General features: G+C 40.0%; 1 protein-coding gene across 1 annotated transcript in view; it reads left to right on the forward strand.

Moving 5' to 3' along the window:
• st6galnac2 (ST6 (alpha-N-acetyl-neuraminyl-2,3-beta-galactosyl-1,3)-N-acetylgalactosaminide alpha-2,6-sialyltransferase 2) overlaps window positions 1-13621 on the forward strand; it is a 49392-nt gene that overhangs the window by 17655 nt on the left and 18116 nt on the right. The window contains exons 2-3 of the mRNA XM_028818708.2: window positions 13269-13355; window positions 13452-13533. Coding sequence (XP_028674541.1) covers window positions 13269-13355; window positions 13452-13533 — 169 coding nt within the window. The remainder of the gene's footprint in view (window positions 1-13268; window positions 13356-13451; window positions 13534-13621) is intronic.

The following is a 13621-nucleotide window of genomic DNA, read 5'->3' on the forward strand; positions in this document are numbered from 1 at the left end:
CCTTTTTTTTTTTTTTTTTAAATAGTTGCATGACATTTGTGTTTCTGTTGGATGTCTTTGGGATTTGTCATACTTTTTAGTTCAACTTAGCTCCTGAGGACCGCCAAAATGATTCCCTGTCATTACAGTTTGTTTCTTGCACTGCACTTGGAGCATTTACTTTTGCTCAATCTTTTTGCTGAATTCTTTTTTTTTTTTCCCCCTCGAGTAGATTGTTCCATCGAAAAGAGTTCTCATCTTCATATACAACCCCCCCCCCCCTCCACTTTTATGCTATTGTACTCTTTGAATCAGCAAGAAAATGCAGCATCTTGTCTGAATAAGTGCCTGCGTTAATCCTTAAAATCCATTCTGGTTGCGAAGGAATGAAATTCCAATGCAGTTCTTTTTTACAGTGGCTGTGAAGCGTGAAATTGTCTGCAGGGTTCGTTTTCTTCAAGTGGAGCCTCCCCTTCTTGTGTTTGCACTCTGTAGGACTGGCTTCTTCCTTTCTTAGCGGGCTAATGCTACACAAAACGCCTTGTATTGACGCCAAGCCTGTTCTTAACATTTGGCAATGTGCCACGTTTCCCTTCTAATTTTGTTTTTTTTCACGTTTGTTTTTTCTCTTTTCACCATAATCCTCTAACTGAAAGGAGGATTTGGAACAATGTAGCGATTGATTTACTTGTCCAGGATGTGTGTGGTTTTTTTTTTTTCCCCTTTTTTTAAGTTTCTTGTTGTGTCAAGGAGGTGGTTTGCTCTAATGACACTGCCTTTTACTCTGATGTCTCCAGAAACCTGAGGAATTTAGAGTTCACAGTTAACATTTATTGTCATTATTATTATTGGCCGTTACAAAAAAGACTTTAAACAAATGAATGGCCACCACCATTAGGCTGCTTATTTCTAAAGAAGATTCACACCAAAATGTGTCTTGCAACATAACCAATATATTTTGAAATTTTTTTCGTAATGGCCAATGATAGCTACAGCAATGACATTTACTCTGAACTCCAGATTCCTCAGGCTCTTGGAGATATCAGCAGTAGAAGGCAGCATCACTTAAGCCGACCACCTCCTTAACACAACTGGGAGATCAGAGAGGTAGCACCAAGGATAACCTGATGGAGATTAGAAGAGGAAGGGCTTAGGAACAGGTTTAGGGAGAAAGTTTTAAGTGAAGTGCAGTAATGTGAGAGTGTGATGGAATGGTGGGAGGAGAATGACAAAGGTGTATTGAGAGGATGTGCAGAGGTTTTAGGTAGGACAACAGGAAGAATACCATCTGAGGACAAAGAAGTGGTGGTGGAACAGAGAGGTGCAGTATGTGATGAAGGCTTAGGAGGTGGCAACGAAAACATGGTACCATGGAAGAAGATGGAGAAATACATAGGCAGACAAACAAGGAGGCAACGTGAACAGTGGCAAGAGGTATATGGAAAAACTGAAGACAAAAAGGGGAGAGTTTTTTTAGCATAGCAAAAACGAGCCACAAGGTTAGAAAAGATTTGTCAGATGAAGCAGATGAAAATGAGCAAGGTGTGGTCTTGAAAAAGCATGGTACAATCAAGAATGGATGGAAGGGGTACTCTGAAAAGCTGTTGAATGATGAAAATCCAAGGATGGAATTTGGGGATGGAGTCCCAAATGAAGGGTTAGTACCAAGAATAAGTAGAGAAGAAGTGAAAGAGGCACTGAAAAGAATAGAAAGGCAACAGGACTGATGAAATACCAGTGAAAATGTGGAACAGTTTAGGGGAAGAGAGAGTAGATGTGTTGTGGGATTGAATGCAGAAGATCAGTGAATGGGAGAGGATACCAGATGATTGGATGGAGCAGTGTGATTGTACACATGTATAGGGAGAAGGTGGACATTCATGACGGTGGACACTATCGAAGGATAAAGAGGATGTTACACATAATGAATTTTGGAAAGGGTTATAAGAGAGAAGGCTTAATGAAGAGACCACCATAGGGGAGGACCAGTTTTATGCCTGGGAGAGGAACAAATGATGCAATCTTTGTGATAAGACCGCTCATAAAGAAGCACCGAGTGAAACAAATGTTTGAATATGGTGTTTATGATAGAGTGCCATGTCCAGAGGTCTCGAGGTGCCAGAGAGACAAAATAGTACCTGAGAAGTATGTGAGGACAGTCCAGAACGTGTATGAGGAAGTGAGGACACCGGTTAGAGGTATTGTTAGGGTAACAGACAAAGTCCCAATTAGAGAAGGTCTGCACACCAGGAATCTTCTTGAAGTCCTTCCTCCATGGTCTGGTTATGGACATGTTGACTTGTGGGATAAAGAGCAATCCCCATGGTGTAGGCTTTTTGCTGATGACACTGTGTTGGGTAACACCAGAAAGGAGGAAGATAGAAGAATAGATAAGGGCTTTGGAAGGTAGAGAGTTGAAGATATATAAGAAGAAGATGGAGTTTTTGAGGTATAATGATGCTTGGGATTCCTAAGTTAGCTTGCAGGGAGAGCTATTGAAAATAATTTAAATATCTAGGATCAGTGGTAGCCCAAGATGGAGAATTAGATATGTTGCTGGAAAAAGGTATCGGGTGTACAGAGTGATTGAAGAAAGTAAAGTTTTTAAGACTGTGATAAGACCAGCACTGATGTATGGAGCGGAGGCATGGCCAGCAAAGGGACCACGGGGAAGAAGTTGGATGTGACGGAAATTAAAATTTTGAGATGAAGAGATGAAAAAAAAAAAAGAGAATAAGAAATGAGACAATCGGAGGTACAACAAAAGTGGGAGAGAGAGCTAAGAAATATAAGAGGTTAACAAAGTTTGGGTTAGACAATGTAGTGCACAGTATATTAGAAAATTATGTTTTTGATATGTAGTGCCTATAAAACGTATTCACCCCCATGTAAGTTTTCCCATTTTATTATACAACACTGACTCAATTTGTCATTTTTTGAGAATGGACAACAGAAAAATAAACTCTTAAAGTGATTCAGATTACAAATTTAAAACCCAAAATAATTGTCTAGTACATGCTGACTTGAAAGTGTGAATAGTTAAGCAATTATTTTATGTTTTATATTTATAACTTCGACCGTTTTGCAGACATGTGTTTTCACTTGGACACTTAGTCTTTTTATGTAGATCGGTGTCAAAAAGCTGAATTAAATCCACTGTAATTCAGCGTTGTATAATGATAAAATGTTAATGGGGAGTAAATACTTTTTATAGGCACTGTATTTATATAAAAAAAAAAAAAAACACTGACGCATGCAATAAAATTGGCAAGTAGTGTGGTAAAGAGTAGGGACCATTCAGTCTTGACATTTTTGAGAAATTAAGTGAATATGATTGGCCATTTGCCATATTACCTACAGTTTTGACTCTTCTTTATATACTTGGACTTGGCTGTTCTTATTTTTAAACTGAATCGGTATGTAGCTGTGAGAGTTGGGGTTTTTAAAATATAGACCTGGGATATTGTAAGCACCCATGCAGCTGGAGTTTACAGGTTATGAGTATTATGTTGAAAGTGAATTGTATTTTGTTTTTGCTGGATATAATTTTGGAAAGGAAAAGATTGTGGTTTTCCCTAATTTTTAAACGGTCTGTGTATTTGAAGGGGTACAGTTACTAAAGGAAACTGTGCTGGGATGAAAACTGTGAAGCTCTTCAGTTATCCAGTAAAATTGTTGGCACTTGTACCTTGAGAGCAGAGGTTTGGCTGGATTGTGTTTGCATTTGCAGCAGTACAAACACAAATTGGGGTGGAGGGTTTAAGTCGGATCCCTAAAGCCTGAAGAGTCCACACATTTGAAGATTTTGACACATTGGTTTGGATGAGTGCTGCTATTACAGTTTTTTAAATATGTCCATATCAAACTTTAAAAGTGACAAAGGAAGCAAACAGTCGCTGAGCAATTTCATTGAAAAATTTTCTAAAAGTTGATCTTCAAGTAAACACACGAGGATAATATTTCTCTCTGTGAGGCCGAGATTTCCCTCTAAATAGTAGTGGCTGTTGTATCTGAGGTATCTCCGTCAGATTATCAAGTCTTTTATTCGTATGTATGTTTTATTTAAATTATGTATGCTTTCTCTGTTCATCCATTTTTCTAAAACTGCGTTTATGGAGCAGGGTTTCGGGGAAGCTGGAACCTGTCCCATTAATTATTGGGCACAAACAGGATACGAAAAATCCCTAGATGGGGCGCAAGCCCATTGCAGGGTGAACATATGTACACACATCAGGGTGTGATTTTTAACATTACCTAACCTGCATGCTTTTGCACTGTGGGTAAAAGCCAGAGCACCCAAAGAAACTTGCATGGACTTGAACCCATGTGGTTTTACCTTGCAACAAGGAGATCAGGGTTCACATCCTAGGTGCTCCCTGTGTAGAGTTTACATGTTCTCCCCGTGTGTGCATGAACTTCCTCTGGGTGCTCTGGTATCCTCCCATGGTCCAAGGCTGAGCAGATTAAGTGGATGCCATTGCTAAATTGGCCTTTTGAGTGTGTGTGTGTGTGTGTGTGTGTGTGTGTGTGTGTGTGCGCACAGTGATTGACTGAGGTCCAACCCAGGGATTGTTCTTGCCTTGCACTCAGGGATTGTTGGGGATAGACCCCAGCATCTCCACAGCCCAGACCTAGATAAGTTGGTTTACATAATTTAACGGATATGTGTGTGTGTATAATATTTTGTGTGTATAATAATGTATAAAATATTAACGTGTGTGTCCAAAATCAATGTGTTGTCACAGTCCAAAGGTATGCATGTTTAGTGGATTGGCGTTACTACAATGACCCGTTTATGTGCGAGAGAGAGTGTTTACCCTGTGACAGGATGGTACCATGTCCATGTTTGCGTCTGGTCTTAATGTGAAAGCCAAACCTTCTAAGTTAATATTGAAGTTTAAATTTACATAAGTGTTTGAACCTGCCAAGGCAGAAGTTTCCGTTCTTTTTAGTCATTCTGGACTTTCTCCAGGCCATAGTGTGTTTTATTTAAATATTTTATTTATTTAATGAGCTTCTGTAAAAAGCCAAATTTCCTCCTGGAGGGAGACATGTAAACGTCTTTCTGTTTCATGGAATAAAAGTTATATATATATATATATATATATAGTGAGTCATTAGATAATGGAAGATTCTCTTTTACTCCCTATAACCTACAATAGCATATTAATGAACCACACTTAATATTCTGCTGTGTAAGCTATTATTGCTAAGAACAGACTGCTTGATCCTAATCAGTCTGGCTTCAACAGGAGCCGTTCTATCAAGACCGCTCTACTCACGGTTGTTGACATGTCACGGCTCGCTAGAGCTAAAAACAGGTTATCTGTTCTCTTCCTGCTATATCTCTTCCGTCTTTGACATGGGTAAGCACCACATCCTCCTGGCCATAGCATCACTGAGACAGCCCTCAGGTGGGTTAAGTCCTTCCTCTTGGGCACAGCCTACCATGTGTCCTGGTGAGGAGAGATGTCAAAAGTGCACCAGACAAGCATGAGAGTGCCTCCAGAAACATCTATCTCTATACACATTCTCACTAGGACCTATTATCCTGTCCCACAATTTCTTGTGTTAGTGTTGTACCGATGATACGCATTCCCTTCAGTGGACCACACTGCATCAGCTAGAATCTCTGTACGTCTCACTGATATTGCAACCTGAATGAAAGAACACCATCTCCAGCTCAACCTGGCAAAGACTGGCCTTCTTGTTATCCCAGCTTGTCCATCTATTCAGCACCCCATGTTTGTTAAGCTCAACTCGCTATCGCTAACACCAAGTCAGTACACAACCTTGGGGTAGTGGTTGATGACTAGCTGTCCATCACCAACCAGAGTATGGAGCACAACTCCTGATCCAATCTTTGGTCTTGTCACTTCTGGAGTACTGCAATTCTTTCTTGGCAGGTGTTACCAGCATGAGCCACTGCAGGTGATTCAGAACGCATAGGGCATATCTGGTAGTCGCTCCTCTTTTCAGCTCACTAGGTTGGCTCCCCATAGTGGCACATATTAAGTTCAAATCCTTAATGCCTTTCTGCAGAGTAGTCAACAGGTCTGCACCTGCATATATGGAGACTCGTGCGAGGTCCTATGCTCCCAATTGCAAACTCGGGTCTATCTATGAACAGCGTCTGGTGATGCTACTTCCTATGTGGCATCAGATCTTAGTCCACACTCTTCATGTATATTTCCTGACTGGTGGAATGAGCTGCTCACCTCCAGTCAAAATTCTGACTAGCTCAACGTATTTAAAAAGTATTGAAAGACTCTTGTATGAATTTGTCTGATGGCTGTTAGATGTTGTGACTTAGGAATTCAGTTGTATTTTGTTCTGTGCTCTACTTCACTTGTGTTGATAAATTTTGCAACCTTGTCCTGTAACACTTGTTCCCAAACAGCCTCCCAGACTGATGTTTACTTGATTTTGTTGACCTTTGTAAGTTGCCTTGAATAAAATCAACTGCTAAGCAAATACATGTAATGTGAATGTTAGTTTGAATGTGAACCTATGAACTTAAAAAAATGAAGATGACTTGGACTAGGTGCGGACTGCAGCTAAAAGTCACTGGTTCATATTTTTGCTTATTTTTTGTTTGACTATACAAATTGATTTTGCATGTGATCCAGATGTAATATGTGTGTATAGATATGTATCCTGTTTATGCAAAACTAAAACATTTTCAGAAAGAGCGTGAACACCAGTACAATGCTGGCTGTTATGTACTTGACACTGTTTCCAGTATGTAAGCAAATATGTCAGCACATGATGGCCAAAAAGAAAAATGAGAAAACAAAATTTCATAGTTATTATGAATGCAGCCATCACTTTTGCATATTTAAGTATAAAGCTGTGTACATAAGAGAGGAGTTGAGACTAGTGGAAGGTTTTAATGCAAAATGGTGAATTGACAAATATCAGAATATTGAGGGGAACTTTGCTTGGTGTGTGGGTGTGTGTGCCCTGTGGTGGGCTGGCGCCCTGCCCGGGATTTGTTCCTGCCTTGTGCCCTGTGTTGGCTGGGATTGGCTCCAGCAGACCCCCATGACCCTGTGTTAGGATATAGCGGGTTGGACAGTGACTGACGGACTTTTTAAAGTATTTGTCAAACTCTGTCCACAAAACTCTCATTTGAAAAAAACACACATGAAGTGGTGTCATCTCTTTTAAACACAAACCAACTGGCATATAAAGGCTGGTGACCATAGCCCCACATCTGCATGTGTAAAACTTCAGTTTTTAGATGACTGTTCTCTTGGAGCTCATTCTGTATAGACCTAGACATTCACCTGGTGCCGTTTGTTTGTTTGTTTGTTTGTTTGAAGCCCATCTCTTTCCTTCGAGGTGTGCTTCAATTCTTGTTTCTTGCAGCACCCGGGGGGTTAATTAGGACTAATTGGGATTGAATGGAATATGCAGGCACACCAGTTAAATTACTCTAACTTGTTTTGGTTCAGTGTGAGAATTGTCCCTGTGGATGTGACCGTCACAATGCTAGCACTCAGAGCTGCATTTTCTGCTGCTTTTTGCTGTCATGTCACTGCCCATTTCCTTGTAGATTTATTTTCTATGAATTTTTTTTTCTTGTCATTTTGAATGCCTACATGTTTTGGAGTGGCAGGACTGGACATGTGTTGTGTCACCTCACAGATGGGAGCAGATGCTGCTTGTTGTTTTCACCACATATTTGGTGGTGTTACTCCACAGGGACTGTTCGCTGCCTGCTGTACAAGAATAAGGTGTGATATGTGTATGGCTGCCTCTTCCTTTATCCCGGGCCTGATTTTCTTTGTCTTTTTAACCCAGAATAGGCAGTTATGAAATGTCAATCCATCCATCCATTTTCCAACAAGCTGAATCCGAACGCAGGGTCACGGGTGTCTGCTGGAGCGAATCCCAGCCAACACAGGGCACGAGGCATGAACCAATCCCAGGCAGTGTGCCAACCCACTGCAGATGATATGTTAAACATTTTTTTTTTTTTTTTAATGGTGTCGTGCTCGGTTTCTCCGTGGTGTTCCTTTTACTTGACAAATATTAATTTACACATGTCTCCCAAGAATTGTGTGACAGAAGTTGATTAGTCGACTTAGTTGACCTTCCACAATTCTATGAAATACTGAGTAGTTTGATTTATTGGTAAATTAATTGATGGCATCCACTTCAAATTCTGAATCAAATACTGATATCTGCACATAGTTTTCTCTGAAGCAACTTCTCAACTTTCATGGCCTTCCTGCTTTTTCAGTCTCATCAATATGAAATACTGTATCAATGGTGTTGTCTTTGTACCCGACAACGGAGTTAGTAAGTGATCCAACTAGGGATGGATTTCAGTTACTGATGAATCAATATTTGGACACAGGTCTCCCCTTTAAAAATGAAGTTCAAATTGCTGCCAGCTTACCTTTTATCTCAACATGGCAAATGCCCCCATCAATAGAGAACTTAAGAAAAGTGTGATTTTTAGTCTCTTTAGGGACTTCAAGTAGACAACAAATGATCAATCTTAGCTCTTGGTTTGCTAGTAATTAATCTAATTAATTAATTAATTAAATTAATTAATTAATAAAAGCAAACCTTTTTTGCTTTTATTTAAAAATTGCTTGTTTATACAATAACCATTAGGAGAAAATATAAGTAATACAAACAATTATACAAACTGAGTCGGTTCACACAGTTTTCATACAGTCCCAGATGACATTTCCCAGACGGTCCAGTTCCTTAGTTACAGATTATATAACCATAATCAAATTTCTTGCTGAAGATGGAAGATGGATCTATCTGTACATACATACATAAAATTGGAATCTGAGACATCTGTGCAATTCGTTTTTCTAGTTTAAAATTTTAAATTCCGGGTGGGTGTTGGAGTTTTATTTTATTTTTTTCATTTTATTTTATAATTTTATTGTAATGACACAACATTCCATACAAATAGATCAATTTTTACAAAAATAGGATTGAAAACAAATCAACCCCCACCCCTCTTTATTTTAACTAGTGAAAGCACTTCAGAGGCCAAAATGGTTTCCTGTATTTCTTCCTTTAACAGACTTAAAGGGTTTGATCTATTAGGCAGTTCCTGTGTTACTTGCTTCCATTAATAAACAACACGGTTCCTTTGGGACTAGGTGCTGCTACTACCTAGGGGGCCGGAGTCCTCCTTGGGTTCATTTACGGTTTGGTTAGAGAATCTTGCACTTCTAATGTAATCCACGCCAGCTTGTCTTCTTACAAGCTGGAGGAGTGTCCCTGTATCTTTCTGCAAGCGCCAGATTATCATTTTCTTTAAGGTACAGCCTGTGGATTCCCGTTTCAGGGTACATCCTAGCTCACAAGTGTCTTTTTTTTTTTTTTATGTTCAAAAGCATCTGTTTTCTTATGTGTGCACGTGAGTTGTTCTTTGTCTGCCAATGTGAGCTTCTTTATCTAAAAGGTGGGACTACCGTACCAGGTGCCATCATAGTGGAACCCATGCCTCTGTCAGTCCCCGGTTGTTCAGTAGTGTGTTGAGGAAGGGCACTTGAAAATCAGCAACTCACATGCCAACACAAACTGATAACTATACAAGGAGATGCTGACACTGTTTATTGGGTCTGACAGCTAAAAACATTTTAAGCAAATAAATATGGGCAAATAGTTCCGTTGTGCCGTTAGCAGTTGAAATGGCACCGGTCTCCATGATCCATGTGACTGAATAGAGTTATTTTTGCAATTTTAATAGCTTGCTGCTGTTGGGAATTCTGCATCTGGCCAGATAACAGCCTCTCCTCAGTAAAGGGCATATGGAAGCCTGCTTGGAGTTTGTAAAAAGACACCTGAAGAACTTTCAGCCTGTGAGAAACGAGAATGTCTGGTCTGCTAAAACCAAGGTTAGCATCATGTCTGGTGGAAATATGGCACCGCTCACCACATGTGCAATACCATTCCAATGGGGAAGCATGCATCATGCTGTAGGATTGGTTTTTCAAAGACAGTGCTGGGGGACTAGACAGGATTGAGGGAAAGCTGAACTGTACAAAGTACAGAGATATCTTTAATTAAAACCTGCTCTAGAACATGCTGGACCTCAGACCTGGATGAAGGTTCACCATCCAATATGACAAAGCAAAGACAACACAGGAGTGGCTACAGGACAACTCTAGGAATTGAACATCTATGGAGGAACCTGAAAATAGCTGTCCGCCAATGGGCCATATCCAACCTGACAGAGCTTGAGGGAATCTGCAGAGGACAATGGCAGAAAATCCCCAAATGTAGGTGTGTAAAGCTTGTCGTGTTAAACCCAGGAAGATTCCAGGCTAGCATACCTGCCAAAGAGGCTTTAATTAAGTACTGAATAAAGGCTCTGCCTACATGTCAGTGTTTAGTTCAGTTTATTTATTTATTTTTTTACTAACTTTGCCAAAAAATCCTGGTTTTTTTTGTTTTTTTTTTAATTTTGGGGTATTGAGTGTTGCTTGATGTGGAAGAATATATTCGTTAAACTGATTTTTGCACAAGATAAAAAAATATGTAGAAGGTGTAAGGGTCTGAATACTTTCTGAATCCACTCTAAAGACGACACCAGTCCAAAAGTAGAACTAACATTAAAATGAAAAACAGCATTTTTGACAAACAACAAACTTAAGAATCAGATCAGGCCCTGGCTGAAATGTAACAGCCTTTGGCTGGAATTTACTGCATACATATAAAGATTATAAATTCAAAGCTATAATCTGAAATAATGACTATGACAAGTATAGGATAAAAATATAAAGCAATAAAATGCTGTGATTTTCGGGTTAATGTACAACTAAATAAGAACTTAGTCTTTAAACCAGGTGAACTAAAACCGATATCAAGCACTTTAAAGTAATGACAAGAATATGCTGACTATGGAGGTTCACAGAAAACAGTATTTGAAATTTTCTCTGTTTTTAAGCACAAATGGAGCATGCCATTCAGTTAAGCAAGAATTATAATTAATAGCACAGACATCTGGAACAAAACCATGCAGTGACTGTAGATCACCGGGATGATATATATATATTTTTTAACCTTTTTGTGGTCTTAATTTTTTTTGTTTTAATTCCTTATTTATTTTCCCAGCTTTTGAAATGTGCAGTTTGTGGTTTAATGTTTTTGGGGACTTCTAGTTTATTTTTTTTTTTTTTTGTCTCCTGTCCTGTGGTGCCATTTTGTTTTTTAGTGGATGCTCTCATTTTCTGTTCCCAGCACTAAGATGCAAACATCTGTGGCACGCGGCTGGGGGTGGTGCCCAGCCGGGACGCTCAGGAGGACAGGAGGAGGGCTCATTCCTCCTCCAGACCACGAGGGGGCGGCCGCCCTGGTTCCTTTGAGGGCCACGGGTGCAGGGCTTGGAAGCCCAACCCTGTAGGGGCCCGTGGTCTCCGCCAGGGGACGCCCCCATGCCTGAAGAACCCGGAACCCCAACACTTCCGCCACACCAGGAAGTGCCGGGGGGAAGAAGACTGGGAACACCCGGAGGGCTTCCGGGAACACAGCCGGCACTTCCGCCACACAGGGGAGTGTCTAGGGAGTGTCGGGGATCACCTGGAGCCCATCCGGGCACTTATAAAAGGGGCCGCCTCCCTGCAAAGAAGGACTGGAGTCGGGTGAGGAGTGGACAAGGTTTTGGAGGCAGGAGAGAGGAGGCGGCCTGACGAGCAGGCAGAGAGAGTGTGAGAGCCTGGACTTTGGGGGAGATTGGTGCTTTGGCACTGGGTTGGTGCACTGTGACTGTAAATATAATGTACAATAAACGTGTGGTGGACTTGAATATGGTGTCCGTCTGTCTGTGTCCGGGCAGCTTATCACACATCCATTTCTTGGCACACACCCCCAGAAGTCTCGTCACATGACATTAGTTTAACATGGTTTGCGCCAGCATTGTGAGTCAATCTGTTTAATATTTGGACTCAATCTAAAACTGTTATGAGACAAAGTATCATATTTCCTGATCACTTTTCGCTTACCCCTGTTGCCTTCTAACTTTCAAGACTTGAGAGATAAGAAATACAAGGCAAACGTCATTGACAAAGTCGAAACCAGAAGATCACAAAGGCAATCAAAGCACAAATGCAAAGCAAAAATCAAAGTTAAATATAGTTGAGAACCAAAATGAAACCTGTTGTTTAGTGACAGCTTTAATACCAGTAGGCTGAACATTTTATTGTCCCCGGTGATATAACAAATACAATAGGTCCCAAACACATGACCCATTTCCTGCATCACATAAATAAACGAAAGGGGGAAATATTATTTAAAAAAAAAAAAAAAAAAAAATTGCAAGTGCTTGTGTGTTACATCATTTTAGTTCTTATCCCTTTTTATAGGCAAGCTTGTTGCCTTTTGTGTTTTCATCTCCAGACTCGTATTTCCTTTAGCCTTCTAATTTTCTGTCTCTGGCTGCTCACCATATAACCTTTCAGACTGTCTCCCTGCAATCAATTTCAAGTGTATCCTCTTGGTATTTGGAAAGCCATTGTCCACAAGTAAGGTTTTTGGGATTATCCCACGTCTACCTTGGCTCATGTACATCTCGCACACAGTTTTGCTTGTGAAAACTTGTTTAATATTTCCTATTATAGTGTGTGCGCGTTTTTTTTGTTTTTTTTTAAGATGCTAAATCTGATTTTTGCATTTATTTTTGTTAGAATTTATATTTTGTTATTAGAAATTTATTTTATGTCATTTTTCATTGGTATTTTTTCCTGGGGTGCTGCCATTTTCAGTCACTGCAGTGATGTACTGATAGTTGCTACAGCATGTGATCCCAAAAATTACATGGTTGATGTCAATATGATGCTATAAGAATCTGTGCACTGGATCTGTTATTGTTGAAGTTTGTGGATAGTGTGTGTTTTTTGAAGATCTTTGCAAGTTAGTATTGCTTTTTACATTTTTTTCCAGTTCCTGAATTTTGCTTTTGAGTTCTGTTATCTGACCTTTTGGCTTTTGATTTTGTTTCGATGAACAACAAAATTGAGTTTAGGTTTTTGCTCTCCTGCTTGTCACATTTACCTGGTAGCCTTTTCTTTGTGCGAGGTTTAACACACACACACACACACACACACATTGATGTTACTTGTATTTGCCTTTTAGGGGCATCACTTCCATATTAGTGCAGAAGAGCAAGGCAGTAAATATTTTCTCACAATATTATATTTTGGCACAGTCTAATACAGCATGCTGTGTGAAGAACATCAGAGTCTTTTAGATGGAATTAATTAGCTCTGTCAAATACACAAATTGATCTTCATTAACATTGTTGGTTCCACCAGGATTTCTGCCTTGTTGAGGTCTGATTTGAAGGACAGAGAGTCGGAAGAACTGAGCAAGTCTCCCTGGAGCCAAGTCAATGGCGAGAGGTGTGTAAAGTCCGCCATGACCATTGGGTGTCATTATTGTCAAGCCAGTTTTAAAATGTGATGCATGATTTTTTTCCCACCCCTAAAAAAATGCAGGTTTTCCAAAGAAGAGAAAGAGGATGTGTTGGTGGAGGAGGATGTGTTGGTGGACAGAGTTGACTTGAGGATGCAAGAGAAGGTAAGGGCTGATGGGTAAGTCTAACTGATGGGCAGAAAAAAGTTCCTTACAAGAGACAAAATGTGGACTTCAGCTTTAATAGTGAATT

This window comes from Erpetoichthys calabaricus, chromosome 14 (assembly GCF_900747795.2).
Source record: "Erpetoichthys calabaricus chromosome 14, fErpCal1.3, whole genome shotgun sequence".
Lineage (NCBI taxonomy): Eukaryota > Metazoa > Chordata > Cladistia > Polypteriformes > Polypteridae > Erpetoichthys > Erpetoichthys calabaricus.